The 23,570-nt window shown below is 35.5% G+C and overlaps 2 protein-coding genes across 3 annotated transcripts in view; both read right to left on the minus strand.

Moving 5' to 3' along the window:
* Window positions 1-8,409: 8,409 nt before the first annotated feature.
* Window positions 8,410-13,256, minus strand: LOC120354168 (nucleolar protein 58-like; the record flags this gene model as incomplete). Its single annotated transcript, XM_039440651.1, has 4 exons — window positions 13,242-13,256; window positions 12,543-12,578; window positions 12,401-12,479; window positions 8,410-8,501 (listed from the first exon to the last, which is right to left on the minus strand). Coding segments are annotated over exons 1-4 (222 nt in total), but the record flags the coding sequence as incomplete, so codon positions are not given.
* An 8,064-nt stretch (window positions 13,257-21,320) lies between these two features.
* The window catches only part of LOC111051583 (nucleolar MIF4G domain-containing protein 1), a 30,575-nt gene continuing 28,325 nt past the window's right edge, over window positions 21,321-23,570 (minus strand). For both annotated transcript variants that reach the window (XM_039443801.1, XM_039443795.1), the window contains one exon: window positions 21,321-22,193. In XM_039443801.1, coding sequence (XP_039299735.1) covers window positions 21,909-22,193 — 285 coding nt within the window. In that variant the 3' untranslated portion in view covers window positions 21,321-21,908. The remainder of the gene's footprint in view (window positions 22,194-23,570) is intronic.

The following is a 23,570-nucleotide window of genomic DNA, read 5'->3' on the forward strand; positions in this document are numbered from 1 at the left end:
ACTAGACATACCGTAGCCACTAGTTGGGGTGAGTCGGGAGCGCGCTTTGTAAATAATCAGTAGCTACAATGTAGGTTTCCCTCGCCCCTCCCCCCCAATGTATCACCCGCACTTGCCTGAGTGAAGTAGCTGGTGAATCTCAATTAGGCCCACTATATTTCCTATTGGTGGTTCCCGATGGGAATTTCACTTTTTGCATAAATTACACTTTTTTCTTCACACAATTTTGGAGTCTGTTGAGAAATTTTCATGAAGCTCTTTATAACGTGTTTATAGGTGTGAAATTGAATGAGACACACAAAGATTAGTTGAGACAATTTTTGAGAATTTCACAGTTCACATAAAAGTTCTATGAGGATTCATAGATGTGGTGAGGAGGAACGTCGGAAAGGATTTCAATTAGCAGATGCCAATAGCATACAAGTTACGGAGCTATCAACGTTCTGCTTGTATCATCTATACATTAATTAGCATACCTCAGCTTATTATTTCAATTTCTATCACTGTATAATTATATACTTTTGAGGTTATGGAAACTTGAACTCCAGTAAACTTGACTATAATGAAACCCGTACTGTACTGAGAAAGCTTTTTCGCCATTTATTTTCTCTTGGAACTCTGAATCGAAATCATGTGTATCACTTGACCACCTTCTCATTTGAAAAAATGAATTTGGATTCATATGAGGGTCAAAGATGTTGAAGCGACAGAGTAATTTTTCATTTAAAATAGGATCCCCAATGAAACCTACTGTCAAATATTATTCTTGTAAAAGAAATATCTAGCTGTTTCCATAATTTCCACCAACTCTGTATATTTAAAAGTTGCGGGTTTCAAAGATTACAATACATCAGTCCATGAGCAAGTTCTTAAACCCAGGGGGTCACTAGTAATAAATTTTTCAAATTCCGCTGATATTCTATCAGCTGTTGAATTCTCTGGTTGTAATCAATTTACAATTTTCCATATGACTTTTGTATGATTATTCCCTCTCGTGATCATTGAGTCAATCTACAGCATACACAATACATAGTTATTTTGAGAGCCTATTCTTTTTTGTCTGAAACAGGATGAAGTCCTGAAAATTTCGTTGTCCAACGAAGTTGAATATGAATTGTGAATACATGTTTAACATTTGAAGCTGATTGATCAAAGCGTTCGAAAGTTATTCCACAAACAGAGACGGACAACGATTTTTGCCTGGAGTCAAAATGGGAACTCTGGGGCTTAAGGCTCGTTCAATGAATTTTATTTGCATTTATAAATTTCTAAACATGTTTAGTAACATTTTACATCTTTAATATTAAGCTTAATAGTCCTCCGCTTATTTGATCATCCACCAGCGTCCATACATACAGTAACTATTCTCTCATGAGGTATCCCTGTGGTACTTTTCTGTAAGTTGTATAATATTGAATGATTGAATGGATAAATAGAATAGAATAAAATAAATGAAATGAGGACTATACTTTTCAATGATGGAGTCAAGTACATTCCACAAGTGCAAGTACATTTTGTTAGTAAAAGTTTCCTGTGAGGATAAATACTTTTCAATGATGGGATGGAGTACATTTACGTGCAAGTTTCCGGTAAGGATAAATACTTTTCAATGATGGGATGAAGTACATTTTTGTGCAAGTTTCCGAGCGGAAGAAGAGCCGGGCAGAGCAGAGTGGAGCGAGAGCAGTGACTTAGTGCCAGGTGAGTGGAGCAAGCCTTCGCTTCGGATTACAGCGACTGGGACCTGGGAGAGGCCGACGGAAGTCCTCACTCCTCCGTGGCTGATGCACCCGTCAACACCATCTCCGTCAACTGGCGTGCCAGTGCCAGTGCCATAGCTAGTGCCAGACCACGTATTGTGTTTCCACCACTCATCAGGCATTACAGCTTCTCAACTACTTCAAGTTGGCTGTACTTCGTTTTGCGCCATTTTTAAGAGCATACACGCACCGCAATACCAAACTGTAATGAACTGTCACACTGCATATGAATTTGTATTGTATGAAAACGTATTTCTCCGATTTGAATAACTCAAACATGATCTGCTTCTCCCCAAATATCTACTACCGTATATCAAGTAGTTTCAGTCTGCTAAAGCTCTTAGTACTTGATAATTAAGTAAGAAGTGAAATCTAAATTGGGAGAGGAATATTAAAGGGTTCGCCTGATTTTCCTCTTCCAATATACAGTAATTTTGATTAAGTAGTTGTAAACAAATGGATAAATAAATAACAATTATTGATTACTATTCTACTGTATTACAATTATAATTCTTTCCATTATGTTTATTAAGATATTAATTTGCTACAATTATTGGGGACGGGATTGACTTCTTGGTCGCACTGATAAACTATCGATAAGATAATAAGATCCATGCGCCTGCTTCTTAAGAACCGAACTATTCTAAATACCATCTATGAATTTGAAAATTGCTTCCCGGTGATTTGGAACTCACTTTAAGCTGTAGCTCTACTTATTCCTCATAATAATAAGTTCTATTTCCCACGAAGATTTCTGGAGCTCATGTGAGCATCATCCTTAGCAAAATAAATGATCAAGTAAGATTTATTTCTGATATGTCGATTCAACTCCAATCCCAATGTATTCGATGTGCGAATACATTTGAGAGAAAATTTGTGTGAGAAAATTCCAAGTGAGAAAATTTTGGGATCGAAATCAGATCTTTTTAGAACATCGGGATCATTAGTGTGTTTTCATAGGTATTTATACAATCAATTATTTTCGTACAAAATGCCAAACCGTTTTAAGATTTGATGAAAGAGAAGTTGTTCCAAATTTCACCAATCAATGAAGAAGAGAACAAATTAAAATACTGCATGCATTTATACGAAAACTTATCATTTGAATGATAAGAAGAGAAGAATAATTGCAATTTGGAAGAAATGTGAATAAAAGAAACAGTGAATAGAAATGGGAACAATCTGTACTAATCTAATTTCAATTTACATAGGCTAGTATTGCAATAAATTTGATTTTGGTTCTAATCTAAATGTGCAAATTCATATACATAACGAAAATTTGTGACGTTTAGCAGGTTTGTTCCATATTATGATCTAGAGCAAACATTACAAATTTATTCTACATAACAAACACAAATCTGTGAACAAAACACCGATTGTCATGAAATTCGAAACCTCAGTGTGGATGCTTTGGAGGTCTTTGGCTATTGGTTAACCCGGGCAAACGATTGGACAGGACTACACATGATGCGATGCGCCAAGGGTTGATGGTATCTGGAGAGAGGAGTGAGAAAGAAAGAAAAAAGTGTGTGAGTGTAATCGCATGGAAGACTCGTGTCCGGTGAAGCGAGAAAGAGACAGTGCAAACACAGGTGAGATGAGAGGCCCGCTTGCACACGTGGACTATGCTCTAGATAGGCCCACCAATGATCTGTAATCTTTTGAGCAAACATTACGTATTATTAGGCTTTCTAGCTCGGTCCCTCCTCATTCTCTCGCCACAGCCAATCAACCTAATCATCCGCTGATCGACCACCGCTCTTACACCCTACTGATTATGTCGCTAAATAATCAGCCAGCAAAGCTTTCCATTGAGGATGATTGCAAAGTGCATGTCAGCAGGGAAGCAGTAGAAGATGAAGGTGGCTGTGGCTGTCACAATGTAGGCGGGGTATCAATGAATGCGATCTGTGAATCAATTTTACTTATAATAAGCTACATCATATCAGTAGCAGACTTACCATATCTATTCGTGGATTCATCTGTACTTGGATGAACTTAGTCAATTCATTGACTAATATCGGGGACCGAGCTCCGCTCTGGAGTACAAAAGCATAAAAAAATTATTACGAAAGAAGAAATTATAATAATATGCATAGCTCATACAGAAATGTTCGTTCTATCTAATCACAGTGAATTGTGATTAATTCCCAGAGGAATGCAAAAATTTCCCTCACAAAGGCCCGCTTGCACAAAAGCCGATTAAATTTTAATCCTGAATAATTTCACGTGAACCAAATCAGAGGAGACCATTTCAAAAATATGGATCTACTGGAATTAATCAGGACAAAAAGTAACTCATTTGCACTCACCGGCACTAAATACCTGATTGAACAATTACAAAAGTTCAACAGCTGAGTCATAATTTTGACACAGTCCCACACACATGAACTCGCCCACTCACTTCCATCATCAACAGACGACGAAATAATTATTAGCAGCTGTTTTTCCAAGGATGAATAATAATTATCCTTTTAATGCCCTTCAGTGAGTTATACCAGGGATGAGACCTAGTGCAATCGAATTTTTATATTTTAAACCTACTATGTTCTGAATTTTGTAGGAATCGTTAGAGCCGTTTTTATGATCCGGTAAAATACAAACATATAAACATCTAAACAGAAATTGCTCGTTTGATAGTATAGGATACATGATGCTACTAAAACGGTTTATTGGATTAATAAATATATATTATGATTAATCGCATGAATTCGAATAGATTGAAGTAGATTGAGCTATTTCAGAATAATGATTATTTAATGGTAAATCCCTGATAGATTTCATTTTTTGCAAAATATGTGATACAGTAAAATACTTCCTGTAAAGCTCAAATATAAATTATTATTAATAGTAATAATTGTTCATTTGATAGTGGTAAACAACTCCAAGATGAAAAAATATTTCATTTATTATAGACAATAGATACAATGCAGGTAAAAACAGCAGGCATTCGCCCAAAACTGCTTTAAACCTTAATTTGGAATACACAGTGTAGAGGTTATGTAAATGATAACTTAATTCACACACTATTTTGAGTCCAAAAAATGTGTGTACCAGAATAATTTTGAATTTATCAGATTAATTAATTTCAAAATACAAATCCAAACAAAAATCTTCCTTTACAATCACAAAAAGTATTAAAAATTTCACTTAAATCCACAAATTATACTTCTTCTCCATGTTAAAATTCTAAACATCATTTTTTTTGTGGGGATGATGCCCACACTAGCTCCTGATGTAAAATGGTACTGATGCTAATGAGAGATGAGTGGACCTACAGCTTTAGGAGGGTTTCAAACAAAGAAAAGTGATTTTCAAACTCATAAATGATAATTAGGGGAGTTCGGCTCTAGAATTGGCCACCCTTACACTATTATTGAAGCAGCAGGCGCATGTAGCAGGCTCAACTCATCTACTGTAGATTGCTTATCAGCTCGATCACGAAGCCAAACGTGAATGACACTGGACTTGCTACAAAAATTGCTCTAATGCTATAAAATTGTTGGAAGAAATGCGTTTTACAGAGCGTGCAATTAAACTTATAAATAATGTTATTATTGACTTTGAGAAATGATTATTTTCATGCTGGCATATTATTATGGATATTCTCTCTGTACTTAGCTTCCACTCTTCCTTATTACTTGTAATTGATAAATATTGAAGTAGTTCATGTGTGATAGCTCCGATAATGAATATGATAATGAATCGAATTTCAAAAGTCAATAAGTTGAATAAAACTCATTGAATTTAAGCCCCCAGTTGTCCCCAACGACATTACTTGTCATGGAAGGCCAAATCCTGCTGTCACCAACTCGCATTCAGCAATACCTGACTTCAGCAAGGGATGTTCTGAGCACGCAAGAAACGGATCCAGGTGCGAAAGGGGGATGGTTACGTAAGTGGGTTGACCTAATCCTGCTTTGGGTGTCCTCTGCCTTGCCCTGCCATGTGTGAGTCGGTAACCCAAGCTCACGGGAAGGAAACCGAGCTTCCTCGGCTTATAGGCCTCATTGGACTCTTGCGATCGAAACTCCCGGACGTCCGTCAATTGATTCCCCCGTTTGGGGTGACAGAACAGCCGGAAGGGGTAACCAGGAATAAAGTTATGATGAAATTAAAACCTACATCCGATGACAGTGGATGAATGAGTAGAACAATAAGCGTTAGTTGTGTTAGTTACTCATATAATCGTTTCCATTCTATTTTGTTGCAGCTTTTTGCTTCACATTCATAATAAATTATTGTCGATGTTATTCCACTTCGAATCAAATGATTAGTTATTATTTGTTATTAGTATTTCATTAATAAAGTATTTATTATTAAGTATTAATTATTAATAATTATTTGATACGAATAAAACATAATATCTACTGATATTATAGAACATAGTATCTACTTGCTACTATGATCAAGTTCAAATAATATTTCAACAATTCGGCTAAAAAGTAGATCCTGTAACATTTAATTTTTGTTCTTGTTTGGAAGGAAAGTTCGAAATTAGATGCACGTTTCATAGTTAATATCGGGGCACCGAGCTTCGCTCGTTATTTTTATTTATTGATAAACAGAACACAATTCTCTAAAATGATCGTGTTCATATTTCACAGCTGGCTATACGTCATCTTATGAATTTCGGGGATCCGATATTTTGATTTTTCACATACTCACTTTTTTACTATGCACAGCTGTTTCAGCCAAGGATGAATTATCCTTTTAATGTCGTTCATCGAGTTTTCTCAAGGATGAGACCTAGTGCAATCGAATCTTTATATCATAAACCTACTATGTTTCAAATTTCGTGAAAATCGTTAGAGCCGTCTTCGAGATCCGTTAAACATAAATAACCAGATATATAAATACAGAAATTGTTCGCTTAATATAATAGGATTTTGCTTTATAGATTGAGAGATTGATAAGTTTTCAAATAGGATTTAATAATATTGATTCACAGTAGCAGCTAAATTTTGAAGGGCTTATTCCTCATTCAATCTTCTTCACTAATAGTGAAGCATAAATTCTGCGAGATTGCTGGATTTAATAGGACCGATTAAATTGATAAAGTCACAAAATATTCATCAACAAAATTAATGTTAATGGAGTGAAGGGATTCAATGTCTTCTTCTTCTTCTTCTTCTTCTTCTTCTTCTTCTTTATCCTCGCCACTTCCCGTTATGCGGGGTCGGCTTTACCAATCCTGAGGCGCCATTCCTTCCGATTATAGGCATCGTTTGTAGAAAGATCCAAATTTTCATGTCCTTCTGGACATTCGTCATCCAGGTAGTTTTTGGTCTACCTCTTTTTCTTGTTAAGGAAAGGGATTCAATTTGAAGGTTCCTAATGGATAAATGATTTGTTAATAAGATTGATTCATAAGAACAGTATTGATAAACAGGTATCGAAAGTTAGAGCTTTTGTTTTATTATTGTTGGTCTTCTATTCTTCCTCAAAACTGATTGATGCTAAAGTAATGCCTTTGAATATGTAATTTTTATTTACAAGGACAAACAAAATGAATTTGAACTAACACTAGTGTTGTCATCTTCCTTAGTCAAGTTGATAATTATTTTTGACTAATAATAATAATAATTTCTCTGGTCGAGAGTACAACACGACCAGAGGAGTTTATTCAAAATATAGCCAAGATTACAAAAACCTTTTTTTTTTAATTTTCATTATCCTGGCGCTACATCCCGATGTGGGCTTTGGCCTCCTCCACAATCTGCCTCCAAGCATCCCTGTCTACTGCCTTTCGCCTCCAACCTCTCACTCCTATCGCTCTCAGGCCCCTCTCCACATCCTGCATCCATTGAACCCTTGTCCTCCCTCTCTTTCTCTCAGCTTCCAGTTTCTTATATAGCAGTCATTACAAGAAGCATATAAGGTACAATTATTTACAAAGTATCAATAGAATTGGTTGATTGTTTGCTGATCTAAGAAAATGTGGCCCCCACTATTTATGAATATGTGTCGGGACTGGCCGGGATGTATCGGGATAGCCAATAATGGCTAATACTAGGAAGATGTTTTTGTAAAATCTCTAAAATGGATTCTCTGATTATCTGGTAATCAATAGTATTGTAAGAGCTGATTGTTATCATTCATCTTCTCAAAATAGAATAAGCTATTACTTTGCAATGATATAGTGATTTTTAATTAGAATAAGAATGTTTTATCTTTGAGCACATAAAAAATGGCAATTGGAAACCTCAATCATACAATATATATAATACTAATTAGGCTACTTGTTCAGAGAATTACTCCGATATTGAAAGTTCAATGGTTCTAAACATATTTCAGGTGATCGCTGCCCAATGTTATGATATTTCTCCCCAATCTCTAGTCTAGCTTAAACAAATACCGGTGTATGAGTATCAATTTCTCCAGTATAGTAGCCTACACAGAAAACAGTCATGTCAAGGCTGTGCTATGCTATAACCCTTCCAGTTAGAACGGTACCAAGCAACTGAACTGTTATGATAGTTGTTGATACATGAGGCTGGCTACTTGGAGGGTATCCGCAACTTGTAAAAACAGTGCCTGCCTGCCTGTCTCGGCACTCAGCTGCTTTTGGTCATCCTTCACTCTCATTTCTTCTCCATCATTCTTCTTCTTATTCTTCTTCTTCTTCTTTTCTTCTTCTTCTTCTTCTTCTCTTCTTCTTCTTCTTCTTCTCCTTCTCCTTCTCCTTCTCCTTCTCCTTCCTCTTTATATTCTTTTCCCAGCTCCTTTTCTTTCCTACCTCTGCTTCTCCACTCATTCTTCTACTAGCTCAGCTCCCGATTTTCCGCATTCTCCTCCACCGACTCCATCATAATTTCATTTCATTTGCCTCCTTCATTCTATTCTCCTCTTCCTTCTCCTTCCCATCATCCTTATATTACTTCTATAGCTCTGGGCTTTTCTTCTCTTCCTATCTCTCAATAACTTCTCTCTATTTTCTCCTACACTTCTTCCCCCTCCTCATCCTCATCGTCGTTCTCCTTTTCCTCGTACAAGTTGGATGTTAAATCATATTTTGTTCATAATTATTATAATTATTATTTAACGAAAATCCTGAATAAATGCTGTAAATCACCCCGAAGACTTCTGCTACTGCAGACATTGACAACAGGGTTAACAGCTAGATGGAAATTCGATGAGAACTACTATCCAAAAATTAGTTGCCAGCCCGGGAATCGAACCCGGTACCTCCCAATTGCTAGTCAGGAATGCTTACCCTTACACCAAAATGACAATCTCTGAATAGCAGCGCTAATTTTATACGAAGCCATAGCGGCCAACCAGTTACAGATGGAACTAAATAGAGAATGCAATTTTAAGAAAGATATTTTGTTCATATTATTTTGAGAATATTGATGTAATATACAGAGTGCGGCAGCGAAACTTTCTTTTTTTAAAAGTGAATAAAACTCTTTGTATGGATCAAAAAGTTTGTATTTATTTTTGTAATGTAGACACATATATATAAATTTTTGTTCCAATTAGTTTTGAATATCAAGTCAGGTAGGTGACGTCCCCCATACTTCATACACTAAGTAAACCGATTTCTGGCGTTTCATGACTCCTGCAAGCATTACAGGCGTTATGTTGGCAATTTCTCCCTGATATTGGTCTTTAAATCTTGTAGGGTCCTTGGAAGGTTCACATAAACAAGGAATTTCACAAAACCCCCATAGAAAAAAAATCAAAAGCGTTATCAAATCGGGAGATCGGGCTGGCTACTCCAAATCGCTCCTAATTGAGATGAGGCGTCCTAGAAATTGTTCCCTCAATTGAAGTCACGTTCAGAGAGCTCCTGCACAATCACCATCTTGTGTGGATGAAAATTAAGATTATCATGATGAATTCGTTTCACAGAACGATTGAAAGTCCAAAAGCCGACGCATGTTTGCGCGCAGAACGCTGTGATGATCGCAACATTGAAACTCTCACTGCCTCAATGTTATCAGGTGACCTAATGGGCCAAGAGACTTCGCAGTTCTACGTCTTGTCGCACTTGCAGTATGTCTACACGTAGTGACCTACGTAACAATTGATTTCCAGTCCGGGACAGTAGCCAAAGGGGCTAGATTAAAGAGTTATTTCGAAATGCGCGCGGGGTTGTGATCACAGACTCTAACGAGACCAAATTTGCTCTACTACATCAGCTGACTGAATGGAGTTCATTTTAAAATAGGAAGTTTTGCTGCCGCACCCGGTTTAACCGATTCAACTTATGTATAATCCTATTATATTAAGCGATCAATTTCTGTATTTATACATCTGGTTATTTTTATACCTGGTTATTTTTATATCTGGTTATTTATGTTTTACGGATCTCGAAAACGGCTCTAACGATTTTCACGAAATTGGGAACATAGTAGGTTTATGCTACTAGTAGTTCTGTGAAAGTAGACCTCACGCAGTATTCTCATCCACAAGTACCTGATAGAAACTACAGACCTTATTGAAATACAGCAATAGAATGGCTTCTTTACACATCTGTGTAATCACTTGTCAGCTGATTTATAATGAATAATTCTATAGTCTGATTTTTACTCTGATATTGGCGTATGAAGGAGGCTCCTTTTTCCTTTTATATTAATTATTCTTGAAATGCAAAGTTTCCAAAAACCTTGTATATACGTCGACGCGCAATTAAAAAAGGAACATACCAGTCAAATTTCATGAAAATCTATTACCGCGTTTCGCCGTAAATGCGCAACATATAAACATTCAAACATTTAAACATTAAGAGAAATGCCAAACCGTCGACTTGAATCTTAGACCTCACTTCGCTCGGTCAATCATAATTTTCAAAGTTGATCATTATTTGACAATTTCAAGTGATTAGTGAGTGTTATTTTGCAATTAAATTTTGTTTGTATATAATCTAAATTATAAATTTTCTGTTTTCAAATGTTTAAACAGGAAATTGAACCTGAATTCAAGTGTGTGGAAAATAACCTACTTTCTGGACTATTATTTATAGTGTACTAGCCGTCAGGCTCGCCTCGCTCGCCATATCCTTCTAGCCAGGGGACTCCGCCCCCTGGACCCCCGACTGGATCGTCCAAGAATGAGATCAGCAGATCATGCTTCTCGCTTCGCTCGCCTGCATTTTTCATTTGAGCATTTTTATCATATGTTAGGAAGATCCAGTCGGGGGTCCAGACTAAACGTCTGGCTAAACGGATATGGCGAGCGAAGCGAGCCTGACGGCTAGTAATATAATATTCCCAGGAATAGCTCTGATTGAAGTAGCAGTGCCCAATCAATTTTTAAATGCATTTCAATCTTCAACTTGGTGCCAACCTAACAAAGTCAACTCAACTTAATGCCAACCTGACAACATTATTAATTTAGTTACCAGTTAAAAACTATTTTGAAGAGGTACTCTCTCTAGATTATAGTTCTATATTAACATATGGTATGGCCTTTTTTCAATTATAATTAAGTGAATAAGAAGAATATACATGCTAAAAGACGAACTTTAAACCCTTAAAAACCACCCTTAGAGTTAAAATATTGCCAAAAGATTTCTTAGTGCCCCTCTAAAGGGCCAACTGAACCTACCTACCAAATTCGAACGTTTTTGGTCTGGTAGATTTTAAGTTCTGCGAGTGAGTGAGTGAGTGCCATTTCGCTTTTATATATGTAGATAAATCAGAATTCGGGAAAGAAACAGTTTAGGGCTGTGCCCGTTAGTACTTCCCCAATCATTTTAAAGAATTGTGTTCGGTTTATCAAAAGTCAATAATATTGATATTGATATTATTTATGAAAGGAAAGTAACTTATGATGAAAGTAATAGGATGAAAGATTCAACAGGTGTACATTTCGTGAATGTTCTTTACTGATATTATTCATTCAACTAATAAATGGTTTTCTCAAAAGCAAAGCATCATACATTTTTTATTTTATAAAATTATTTCATCAACGGTAGATTTTATAAAAATTTGTTCAATTTATTGGGCACAAAATTAATGTTCAATTGAAATACGAGGAAAAGGGAGAAAACAGAAAGGGGAGGAGGAGGATGTCCAGCGTTGAAGAACGATTCTGGTCACTAGACCAGGTGTGAGTTGCGCCTCCTCAAATGTTACTTGCCTCTAATCTACATTGTGAAAGCTTTGCATTTTTTCTTTGTTTAGACTTGAAGGAAACAGTAGACTGCATTGGACAAGTTTTGAGAAATACCTTATATATCAACAGTAAAATATTTGATTAAAGTGTAAAATCCCTATAGTGCGTGACTTTTCGGACACTTTTTCTTTTGCTGATGGTGCTGCCCACATGAGTTTTAGGCTTGTGCGTGGGTAATGAGGCTGATGATAATAAGAGATGAGTGAATCATTTTCAGAGGAGTTGGCTCAAGTGGTCACCCTTCCAACGGAACTACCAGACGCATTATACTTAACTTATAAAAGCGATAGCTTATCATCGCGACCACCGAGTCAAACTGCTCCCTTACTCTGTAAAGATTATTGGAAATAGAAATAATAAAATTTAGGAAGTGAATTAATAGGGAATGAGGAAGTATTTTTCTTCTTCTCCTACCTATTATTCTTTTTTCTCTTCATGCTATTCATCTCCACATTATTCTTCTTCAAGCTCCACCTTCATCTTTATCTTCTTCATACTTCATCCTTCTGTTTTTCTTTCTCCTGCTTTCTTCTTCTTCTTCTTCTTCTTCTCCTTCTTTTTCTTCTTCTTCAATTTCACTTTCTCCATTTTCACCTATTCTCCTTATTTTACACCAAGCTTCCACATCTAGTTTCCTCCTTCTCTTCCTCTTCAAGCTTTTTTTTGTTCTTCAGTTTTCTTCTCCTCACTCGTCTATTTCAATGTTTATCTTTCACTCTTTTTCCGTCCATCTTCATTGGCATGTTGGGAGCCGGAGAGCAGCCAGCCAGCCGCAGTAATCGGAGCCACCCACCACCCCCGGCCCACCGCTCGCCGTCAAGCAAAGAGGTGAGGCCAACGGTCGTCACTCACACATACACTAACACGAGTTGATGTCTCCTCTGCCAGCTGCCTCTTACTCCTTCTCCTCCTCCACCACCTCCTCCTCACAGTTCTTAACGGTCATTCCTCGACCTCCTGTAAACATCACAGCTATGCCTCTCACCTCATGTTAAAAATAATCTTTCAATCGCTGAAATCTATTTATATTAAAGTTGCAAATGACCAAAAATTCACAGCGAATAGGTACTGCTGGGAAAACGCAACCTCAAAGTCAGTTGTAGGGCACACTAAAGTATAATAATTGAATAGCTGATAGCTCATAGCAGAGTTATAACTGGCTTATATTGAATCTTAAGGCCAAAAATTGTTTATTTTTCCATTCCCTCTTATTTATGAAAAAAATATTTCCAACGTAGAAGAAAAATTCTAAAAATGTTACATCAAATTCCATCAGGAGTTGATTCCGTATGTGGATGCTTCACGCCTTCGGGATTTGCAATGTACATGTAGTAGAGCTTCTCTAAAGCTGCTTACAGACCTTTGCGCCATGAGCACGTGTATTTCGCTTTTCATCAGCTGATTATATCTGTATTTGTACAGAAACTGTAAGATACAGATTTAATAATCTTTGCATCAGTTGGTGAAAAGTGAAATGCGCGTGTTCGTGGCGCTCAAGTCTGTTCGCACCTTTATATTATGATGTATCTCAACAGCTGATAATGAGCTAATTTTAAGTTGCATCTCAACAGCGTTGCAAGGGCTGTTCAAATTAAACTAAAAAAATCGCATGCAAGCGATATGTACACAACATTTTAAACCTTTTTAGGATTCGGCATCCATCAGTGCTGACTATTAAGACGTTCATTATTGGATCCTTCTCCAAGAATGAAGTATGGACACTAATGTTATGTTCAAACTTCAACCTTACAAGTAGATTCAACGCAATATAATATTAATATCCAATAAATTTTGAGATAATAAAATCATATTGCGTTGAATCTAGTTGTAATGTTGAAGTTTGAGCATATTAGTGTCCATTCTTCATTCTTGGAATTACATGTAGGCTAAACTAGACAATGTTGAATACTTCAGTTTGTATTTTTTGTTGCAGCAACCAGGCCGTGCAAAAAATCACGACTCATTCTTGGATACTGATTATTAATACAGTTCCTATATACCAACTGTATTATTACGAATATTCTTATCCTTTTTGTTATTAATAAGCGACGCTCCACTCTTTAAATTATTATTAGCTTTCAAGCTATTCTAAGCTATTATTCTACATTTTTTATCAATAAATATTTTTCACCATTTTTTTATCATCATTTAAATATTATCGATTATCATAAACTAGTAATCTAATGTCTAATCAAGGCCTCGTTGCATTCCAAACAACCAATTTATTAACAAAATACACATCGTAAGAGGAGCAGGAGTAAGCAAGCCTTCCTCCAACCTTAGCTCAAGATATCATAGCATACACTGTATCAATAACCCACAGATGAACCAGATTTCATTTTGATTAAGTGACAAGTTGCAGATGGGTGATGGGTGATGGCCGGCGGCATGCAATGATTTTGTTGTGGCCGCGGCCAGCCGACAATCTCGAATTACCGGAGATCAAGGCGAGCGAAGATGTCGCAGCAGATCAAAAGATAAGCTCCGGTTTCTATGAGCGGAGGGTTGTCTGTCGGTTGTCGTTGCGTGGACCGATCACCGGCCGCGGGTCGCAGACTTGCGCGTGCGTATGTCCCCACCTCTACTCAAACACACACACACTTTTCGGCAGCCTACTCATCGCAAAGTGATGATAATCGCGCCGCGTGCCTAGCATTAGCCAACAGGCGATAAGCATTGTAATTAGTTGGAAGATTCATCTATCAGCCTGCACTCAAATCAGAGCAAACGTCCACAAATCCCTCTCTAATCCGCTAACAGGCTTACAAAGCCTGTTTCAATTTTCCCGTGCTTTGTCACCAAACTAATTTTTACTGAGGGAGATCACTTTGAACCTTCATCAGACCTACTCAAAGTAGACATCAATGTGGTATCCATTATATAATTTTCATTTGTAGCGGCTTCACTACGATGAACTGCATATTATATATTGGTGAAATATGGTGAATAGATGACAGGATAGTATAAGATACTGTACTTGTGGATTGATTCTCTATCAACCCATTGATCATTCAGATTGATAAACTACAACCAGAGATTGAAAATTATAATTGCTGTATAATAGCTTTAATAAATTTCCATATTCATGATCATTCTTGATTTATTATTCAATGGATATTGATTTTCATTTTAATGTTCAACGGTACGTGGAGCTTTCTTTATCTACAATGCACTGAAGATTTTTTAAATACGGTACACTAAAGATTTTTTTTCAATACACTGAAGATAAATCTATCAGATTGAACTTATATCAGAACAAATTTACGTTGATTGTTCACGATACATACACGAAGATTGATTGCCACCACGTATAAAGCTGGATTATTCTATCAAAAATTTTGCCACATTGTTTCTAATCGAATTAATAGGCTTAAGTCATTATTAAATGTTATTCCGTACATGATGTAATTTAAAGCATAAAAATATATTACTTATTCAATTATTGACTTCTGTTTGTTACCTACAAATTATTTTCATATAACTTACATGTTATAATAAATCATGTCATGATTTATAAAATGAATTATTTTAAAAATAAATTGTATAGAATAATTATGTGTTAAAATGTAAGATCAATATCAATTGCACGATTTTAACGTTCTATACAACGACATGCAGTTAATTATAATTAAACATTGAAACATTAAACTACACGAGTATTAGCATACCGTTAATACATCGCAGTTCGGAATGGATCAAGAAACCATCATCTTAACAATCTTCTGTCCTCTATTTTAAAGAGATAATCTTATTTTTTGTAATTTCATATCCATCATTTCTTTACCATGGGTCTACATGGTTTTAATAGGGTACATTTTTGAAGATAAGTGCCGTTTGCAGTTTGCACAGTGCCAGATTAAACGGTTATTCTCAGTTTCAACTGGACTAAATCTATATCAAGTATCGTTTGTTATAATGTGCCTTATTTTAATATTAAACCAACAGCAGATTCAATTCAGTACAAGCTTCCATTGTATAAATGGTCTTAGAAGGTTACGAAAAATGAAACTATGACTGGAAAAATTATTCTTTAAATATATGTATTCAGGGCTACATATTTTTATTTAAAAAAAAACCTTGTGTATACATCGACGGGCAGTTGAAAAAGGGAATATTCCTGCCAAATCTCATAGCATTGCGTTTGGCCGCAAATGCGTTACATACATACATAAATTCATACAGACAAGAGAAAATCCGACTTAAAAACACTCGTTCACCTCACTACGTTCGGTCAATAACAGTTTTGTGTTTTTAATTTATTTAATAATATTAAAAACTTAAAAAAGGGTACTATGATGTTATTTTATGAAAACATATTGTATCGAAATCTTGTACACTCATAGTTATTTTTTGAAGGAAGATGAAAATTTCAATAAACTTATGAATCATACAAGAAATGACATGGTAAAAACCCTTCTTTAGCTGAGAGTTGCAAAGCACGCAATACCTTAACAACAAACAAGCTTAGTCGGCAGTACTTGGAAATTATGAGTTGAGTGGAAGGTCCACTGAAAATGTGATAAGTCTATTAGTGTGAGGGGGCAGGGGTATCGACATTCTAGAGGTTCAGGTGAAATGGAATAAGCACGGAGCACGCCTATTAGGTAAGTGTGGGTAGTAGGACGGTGGTGGTAGGTGCTCGAGCAAGCAACATTCGCGGTGATGGGGAGGCATGAAGAAGAGGAAAGTCTTGTTGTTGTAGAGAGGCAGGATTGGTGACGTCACTCGTCACTGGAATATATCTATTAATTAACTTTAAGGGATACCTTACAAACGCTGATCAACCACCAGTCAGTTGGGAGGGGGGGGGGTTTGAGGGGGCCTCCAACCCGTGCCACCGCACGAAGCCCTACAAAGCGCGCACTCACACACACACACACTAGCCTATTCCTTATTCTTGGCTGGCCGGGTGGTGTACTTTGGTCTCCCTTACAAACAAGGCGGACGCGTGCTCGATTACTTACACTGCCCAACTGTGACCGTTTCACTTTGTAGGTGATCTTGTACCAGCTCCCTAACACGCTTCCTATAGGCTGCTACGTCAAATATGAAGTTCTTTTGAAGTGTACTTGGGGTAATGACTTTCAATCATTGCTTGTTTATACCGTAGTATAATGTGTAAAAGTACCACATTACTTCTGGTACTTCAATCATGTATCACGACACCACGTGTCGTGGGCCAAGCCACATGAGGCGTTTTACAGACGAGTCAATAAGACAGAAAGCTCTCCGATTGGCTGATTATCAGCTGATTCCTGAACGCCAAACCAATCGGAAAGCTATCAATCCTGTCCTATCGATTCATGTGGTTCGGCCCTCACACGTAGTGCCGAGATACACGATAGAAGTAGCAGAAGAGACACGGAACATGAAGTACCGTGTAGTACTTATACACATTATACTACGGTATAATTTATTTATTAGGTACATAAAAACTCCTCATTTGGCTTGGCCCTTGAGCTGGATTCCCACATATCAGTATCAGTGAAAGTGACCGGCACAGTGGAAATATAATTTCCTTGAGTACTAATGGGGCCATTCCCACTCAGTAAGGCCGAGCGGGTATGAATAGTGTGCCATTTGAGAATGTGCCAGTGAGAATGATATTCTCACTCACCGGTCACTTTCACTGGCACTGAGATATGAGGAAATCCAGCTTGGGTATCCTAGGCATAATGTAATTATTGCACAGTAGCCATGTAGCTTAATAATTTTATGATTAAAGTCCATTTAAATCAATCTTCGACTTGGAGGGATATACGGAGCAGAGAAATGGAGGAAAATCAGCCAATAAATAAATTCAATTTCATTGTCAGCCAGCCAAAAAAGCACAAGACAAAGTCACACAAATAGAACATGAAATAGACAGTCACACATTAAGAGACACATTGTTACTATTACATTGCTATTTAGATTACATTTCCAAATATTACAAATAACAAATACAATATTACAAAATTAAGCAGCTAGTTCATACTTGCTAACAATAAGAATTAAGGTATGCTGATTCTGCTCTCGTAAAATTCAATTAATTTATAAAAAGGATTTTTTGCCAGCCAATCGTGCACCTTTAATTTGAACAGTTTTAGGGGTGTTTGTTGGAGGTGTAGCGGTAACTTATTATACACCTTTTGCCCAACTGCTTCAAAACTGTTTAAAGATTTAGACAATCTTTGGTATTGAATATAGATCTGTCTATTGTTTCTGGTATTAACAGAGTGAACAGTATTTCTTAATTGATAACGATGCAGATTCTCCTTAGTGTATAACAAAACAGAATATATGTACTGATCTATTACTGTCAGAATTTTATTATTTATGAATAAAGGCCTACAGTGTTCTAAATAAGGTGATTCCGTGATTATTCGCACGGCTTTTTTTGTTTTACAGAGATGAATAGTCATAGAAAGAAGCGCAGTTGCCAAGTTGCCGATCAGACCCAATCTATGTAGTGCTTTCAGAGGGAACTACGTATACATATCATTAGCTGTTGAACACTCTCTAGAGACTGTAGAACGCTGTCCGCTTTAGCACGGTAACATCGCCGCCGTGTATCCCTACTTTTCTCTGCTCCGCATATCCCTCCAAGTCGGACGTTGTTTCAAATGGACTATAAGAAACGAGCTTTAGAGCTTCTTTATACCCATACCTCTCATTTTTTGAGAAAATTTGCTTGAGTATAAAAAGTCGTTGAAAACACCTTGATTCACATGGGGGTAACACCACAAAGTAGAAACGAAAAAGAGTGTTCCTTCTTCTGTGGAAAAAACAACCGCCTTCTTCCATATACCGATACCGTTATGTTGAAATGGAAGATTATAAGAACCACCAGTTCTAAAATAGTGTTACTTAAGGCGAGATTCAAGTACTTTCACAGTGCTTTGTGATTGCGAACTAATCAGACAATACAGTAACACCAGCTAACGGAGTCAGATCAAGCCGTAGGCCTACAGTGAATTTCTTTCAATTGATTGTGAATTTATTTGATATGAATAAAGCACTTTTATATCCATCTACAGCTACACAGTTAAGCTACTGCAGTTTCATCCTTTATTCTTTATTGATTCTTGATTGATGAGTACATCATCAAAATGATAGAGAAAAAATAAGGTAACCTTGAGCTATTCTTCTCCCAAATTTAGATAATGTTATAGTCCGAAATAGAGTAAGTCTTGTAGTTGTTCACTTCACAAAATTTTCATTCCTTAATTATATAAGAACCAATACCTCGAGACTGAACCATTTATATGCCATGAATAAGGATGAAATTAATTAACATCACACTGTCTGGCTTGGCATAACGTTACGATACTACATCAAATAATTATTGTACAATAAATCAAAAGAATAATAAGAACTATGAGTTTCCTTCTAAAGACTTAGATGAACCTGAGCAGTGGCGAGAGGTAGGCCCTACATATTTTCACTATAGCTCATCTAAAGACTCAAAAATTACACTTTTCTAGAGAGCTCAAAGCAAGAGAGCTACAGGAATTTTCAATCAACAATTCCAAAAGTTGCTTGGGAACTAATAAGTCTGTTTCATGTGAACCCTGTCAAACATTTGGAAACAGAAGAAAGTAGGATACTTTAGAAGTACCAGAAGAATGAACTAAGAGCATTACCAAGAGGAAAAACATAACTGATAAACTTGTGCTCATACAAATATAATAATAAAGCCGAATTTCAAGTATAGCCTACTGCGTAATTTATTTAAATAAAAATTATGTACAGTAGAACGCCCGGTTTTTGAAATACCTAACTTTCGAAATTTAGTCAATTGATTTTTCTATCAATAAGTCAGTAGAATGTTACAATATTTTTATTAAGGCTACACTAATCAATTCATTGCATTTTTCAATCAATCAATTTATTTATTTGAACACAACCAGCATAATACAAAATAACAAAGAAGAATAAAAAATTAAAACAATCTGAGGACATTCATTGAAAGAATTAAAAATTGCCTACTAGCCAACGATAATTATTTTTAATTTACTTGAAATCAAGTAAATCAATCCAGTGGACCAAAATAATAATATTCTGAAAGATATTGTATCAAGATGATCCTACTAAATCATGTCTTCGCACTAAATAATAGTAAAAAATTGGGATAAATTATTTCATATAATGTGGTTTTTAAGAAGCCATATTATGATTTGACGAAGTATACTTTACAAAATCAAGTTGATGGAATTACATTCTCTCCTCCAATGATTTCATGTAAGATACTCTCAGTATCTTATTTCTACTCTCAATCTCTTACCCTACTTCCAGACCTTCTAAAATATAACCTTATGTACAAATTCGAGAAAAATCAAGTAATCAAATAGAATGTTATCAAGAAGTCAAGCACTGGAGTTTATCTTGATCCAAATAGAAATTTTTTTAAGCATATTATGTGATCAACTTTAAGCTAAGTCGGAAATGGTGGAGTCCGCATGAAAAAATTATCTTGGCAAAAAATCCAGCCAGTTTGAATATGAGGATAACTGCATCGATAACAGGATAGTTTAATAACAGGAGCCAAAAACCATAACTTGTACTTCAATGCAAAATCAAAATTTCAAAGATTATAGTGACGAAAGACAAATTATTATCTAATACATTTTCAATACCACGATAAATAAATTTTTAGCAAAAGCTATAAATATAAATTTTACTAGAGAAACGAACAGGAATCATTGGTCGCTACTCATTTGACCAAAGAAATGAAGGAATCATTATTCACTAGTCATTTGACCAAAGAAATGAAGGAATCATTAGCCACTAGTCATTTGACCAAAGAAATAAAGAGTGAACAAGCCATCAAGAAAGGAACCTTTTCAATTTGAGGAAAAATTGAAATAAAGCACTAGTTATGCTCTTACTCATGTTTCATCAAAAAATGCCACTCAAATGATAATTGAAAGCGATTTTTGTAAAAATTGGAAACCTAATTTGAAAAGAAAATAGTGTATCTATTATAAATAAGCAACTTTGAAATCCTTCTGACGTAAATTTATTTATTTACCATACAAATGACACTGATGTAATAACATTGGTAGATAAAATAATAAGGTTCTAATAAATAAATAAATTTCTTCCAAATTTATAGGTGATGACACAGTACAAGATAAGGTTAGTCTTTCACACATATAAAATCTATTTACAGTTTTAAAAGGAGCAAGAGTTCATATCTCATCAACATACAATGTATTGCGTAAATCAAACCCGGGAAAACAATAACAAACAATTTGTTTCATGTTTTTAGGAAAGTTTTACTATCAATCTATCCAAATTTAAAATTGTTCGTTTTATTCCAATCTATATTCTCAGATTGTGATTTGGTGTAGAAAATTGAAATGTACATAGCCTATGTATAATATTTGGACAATTGGAAATTGAAGAAGTTTTGGGCAATAGCCTGTTTTTTCTTTTCCGATCATTGTATTGTTTGTGCTAACCTAATAAATAAATAAATATAAGTTGCTTGTGCAGTAGCAAATATGATTACTACACATGCACAAGATTCGAGTATTAATCGCAAAATTATGTAATTCCTTCATCGAGTTTCAATATTATTTCCACTGAATTGTTGGGATAGAATAAGAAGACTTCCTAGAAACGTTGGATAAGAGGCACGACGTAACAGCGTAGTTTTCATGGAAATGTTAATGAGTAAAGTAAGTACAGTAATATTTTTAAAAATGAACATCTTCACTGTTCCATAATACTTTGGATTTGTATAGAAGTTGGAAGAATAAGATGTTGATGTTGTCAATACCACTATATGGTATATATATAGTACCATATGTTACTATATGGTAGGCTATATATATTGACAACATCAACGTCTTCTTTCAATTTTGGAGAAATACCTCAACATCATACAATCAAATCATTTGTATAGATGAAGTATTAGTGATAAGTAAACTTCAAAAAAACCTCCACAAACGTTTCTGGAATTAAATCACGTATCATAACTAAACATAAAACGTAAATATTACGAAATATACACTGAAAAATAAATTTTTACATTCTTTAGAACATTGTAGAGTTTAAGTTCTCGTTAATGTTGACGCCCATCAGTAAGCTTTCGGCCATCTGAATTCTATTTTTGAGTAACACTGAATCAGGTTGATGTTTCAAAAGAAATTGATGCAAGAACAGACGGATGCTTTCCCTGAAGATGTGAAGTTTCGGTGGTTGGGAGACTCTAGAGAACACAGTGGCAATTTCCTCCTCATTATCACTGAGAAGTACGGTCAAGAATATTTGTCGTAGAAGACGAACGCTGGGCCTTTCAAGTGAAGCAAACTCAATAACCTGCAAATCAAATACAAGATGTGAATATAAACAACCTTATAGTGAGCCTTATGATCTTTTGTACAATTAATAACTGTATATCTGTGAATATTATGTGACTATAAATGAATTTGTATAGGAACAAATATAATTTTGATAAATTATTATCAAAGCCTATCAAGCTAAGCCACCTTGTATATAGGTGCATACCTTTATTGGGTATACGAGAATGCGAGAAATTTTCGATATTTTCACAGTCTCGCATATTCAAAGTAGCGTATCTTGTGAAACACTTTAGATAAAAAATCCAAAAAGTAGTCAAGGTTGTAGAGAATTTTCTCCTCTTTTCACTCCCATGAATTATACTTCTGATTTCAATACCGTTTCAAAGTTACAGCCAATTGGAAAAAACGAAGCTTTTTATTTTTTTTTTCATTTTTTCTGCGATTTTACTGTTATTCAAGAGTCTCTAAAACGAGTATGATACATTATAGAAACTTGCGATTAGTCTCAAATGAAAGAGAATTACATGCTCTATAAGCGTTGCCTTAAATCCATCTTGCATCACTGTTTATTATCGAAAAACTGTTGAGACTGTGAAAATGAGGGAAATATCGCGAATTTCTTGATTTTTTGAAACAAACGTATCTTACTTCACGATTATATTTTTACAAAAATCATTTACCTCACATGAAAAAAGAGATTCTGTTCTTCAAATCAAGACCAAGTATCATTTTTTATCATTTCGGGTTACCAAGATACACAGTTTTGAATATAGAATTTGGTCTTTTTTGTGCATGTAAATATGGGCTAAAATACACTCAAGGAGGAATTTTCTATTTTTTTTATCAAAGTTATGACACTCGATTCCCCCTCCACCCTCTACTAAATTCGAAAATTCTAAGGAATCCTGTTCAGAATTAATTGTTCTTTCACGTTGTGTGTTTTTTATGAATCATTACTAGGAAAATATTCAAGTTGTATAGGGTAGAAGTGGTAGTATTGCATAATTTTTACCCCTTAAAAAATACCCTTTTTTGAAAATTCGTAGCTCCGGAAACAATCATAGAGTCCTGCGCGACCACTCAATTTATTGAAAATTTTATTATCTTCAAGTTTGTACAGAATGAATTTTCTCCAAAAACAAAAGTTTTCGAGATTAAATGGAAAAATAAAAAACGAAATTTTTGTTTTTTTAGGGTTTTGGGGGTGAAGCCGCCCTTTGGCGTGTTAACAAATTTCAGATTCGAATTCAGCGCCCCATAATACATAATTATAGTACCGTCGAGAAAAATTATTCTTTCGGTGCTGTTTCCTGAAAAACGACCATTTGACTGGACTAGCCTACTATAACTTATAACAAAATCCATAGCTATCTATAATCCTAATAACTTGAAA

This window comes from Nilaparvata lugens, chromosome 1 (assembly GCF_014356525.2).
Source record: "Nilaparvata lugens isolate BPH chromosome 1, ASM1435652v1, whole genome shotgun sequence".
Lineage (NCBI taxonomy): Eukaryota > Metazoa > Arthropoda > Insecta > Hemiptera > Delphacidae > Nilaparvata > Nilaparvata lugens.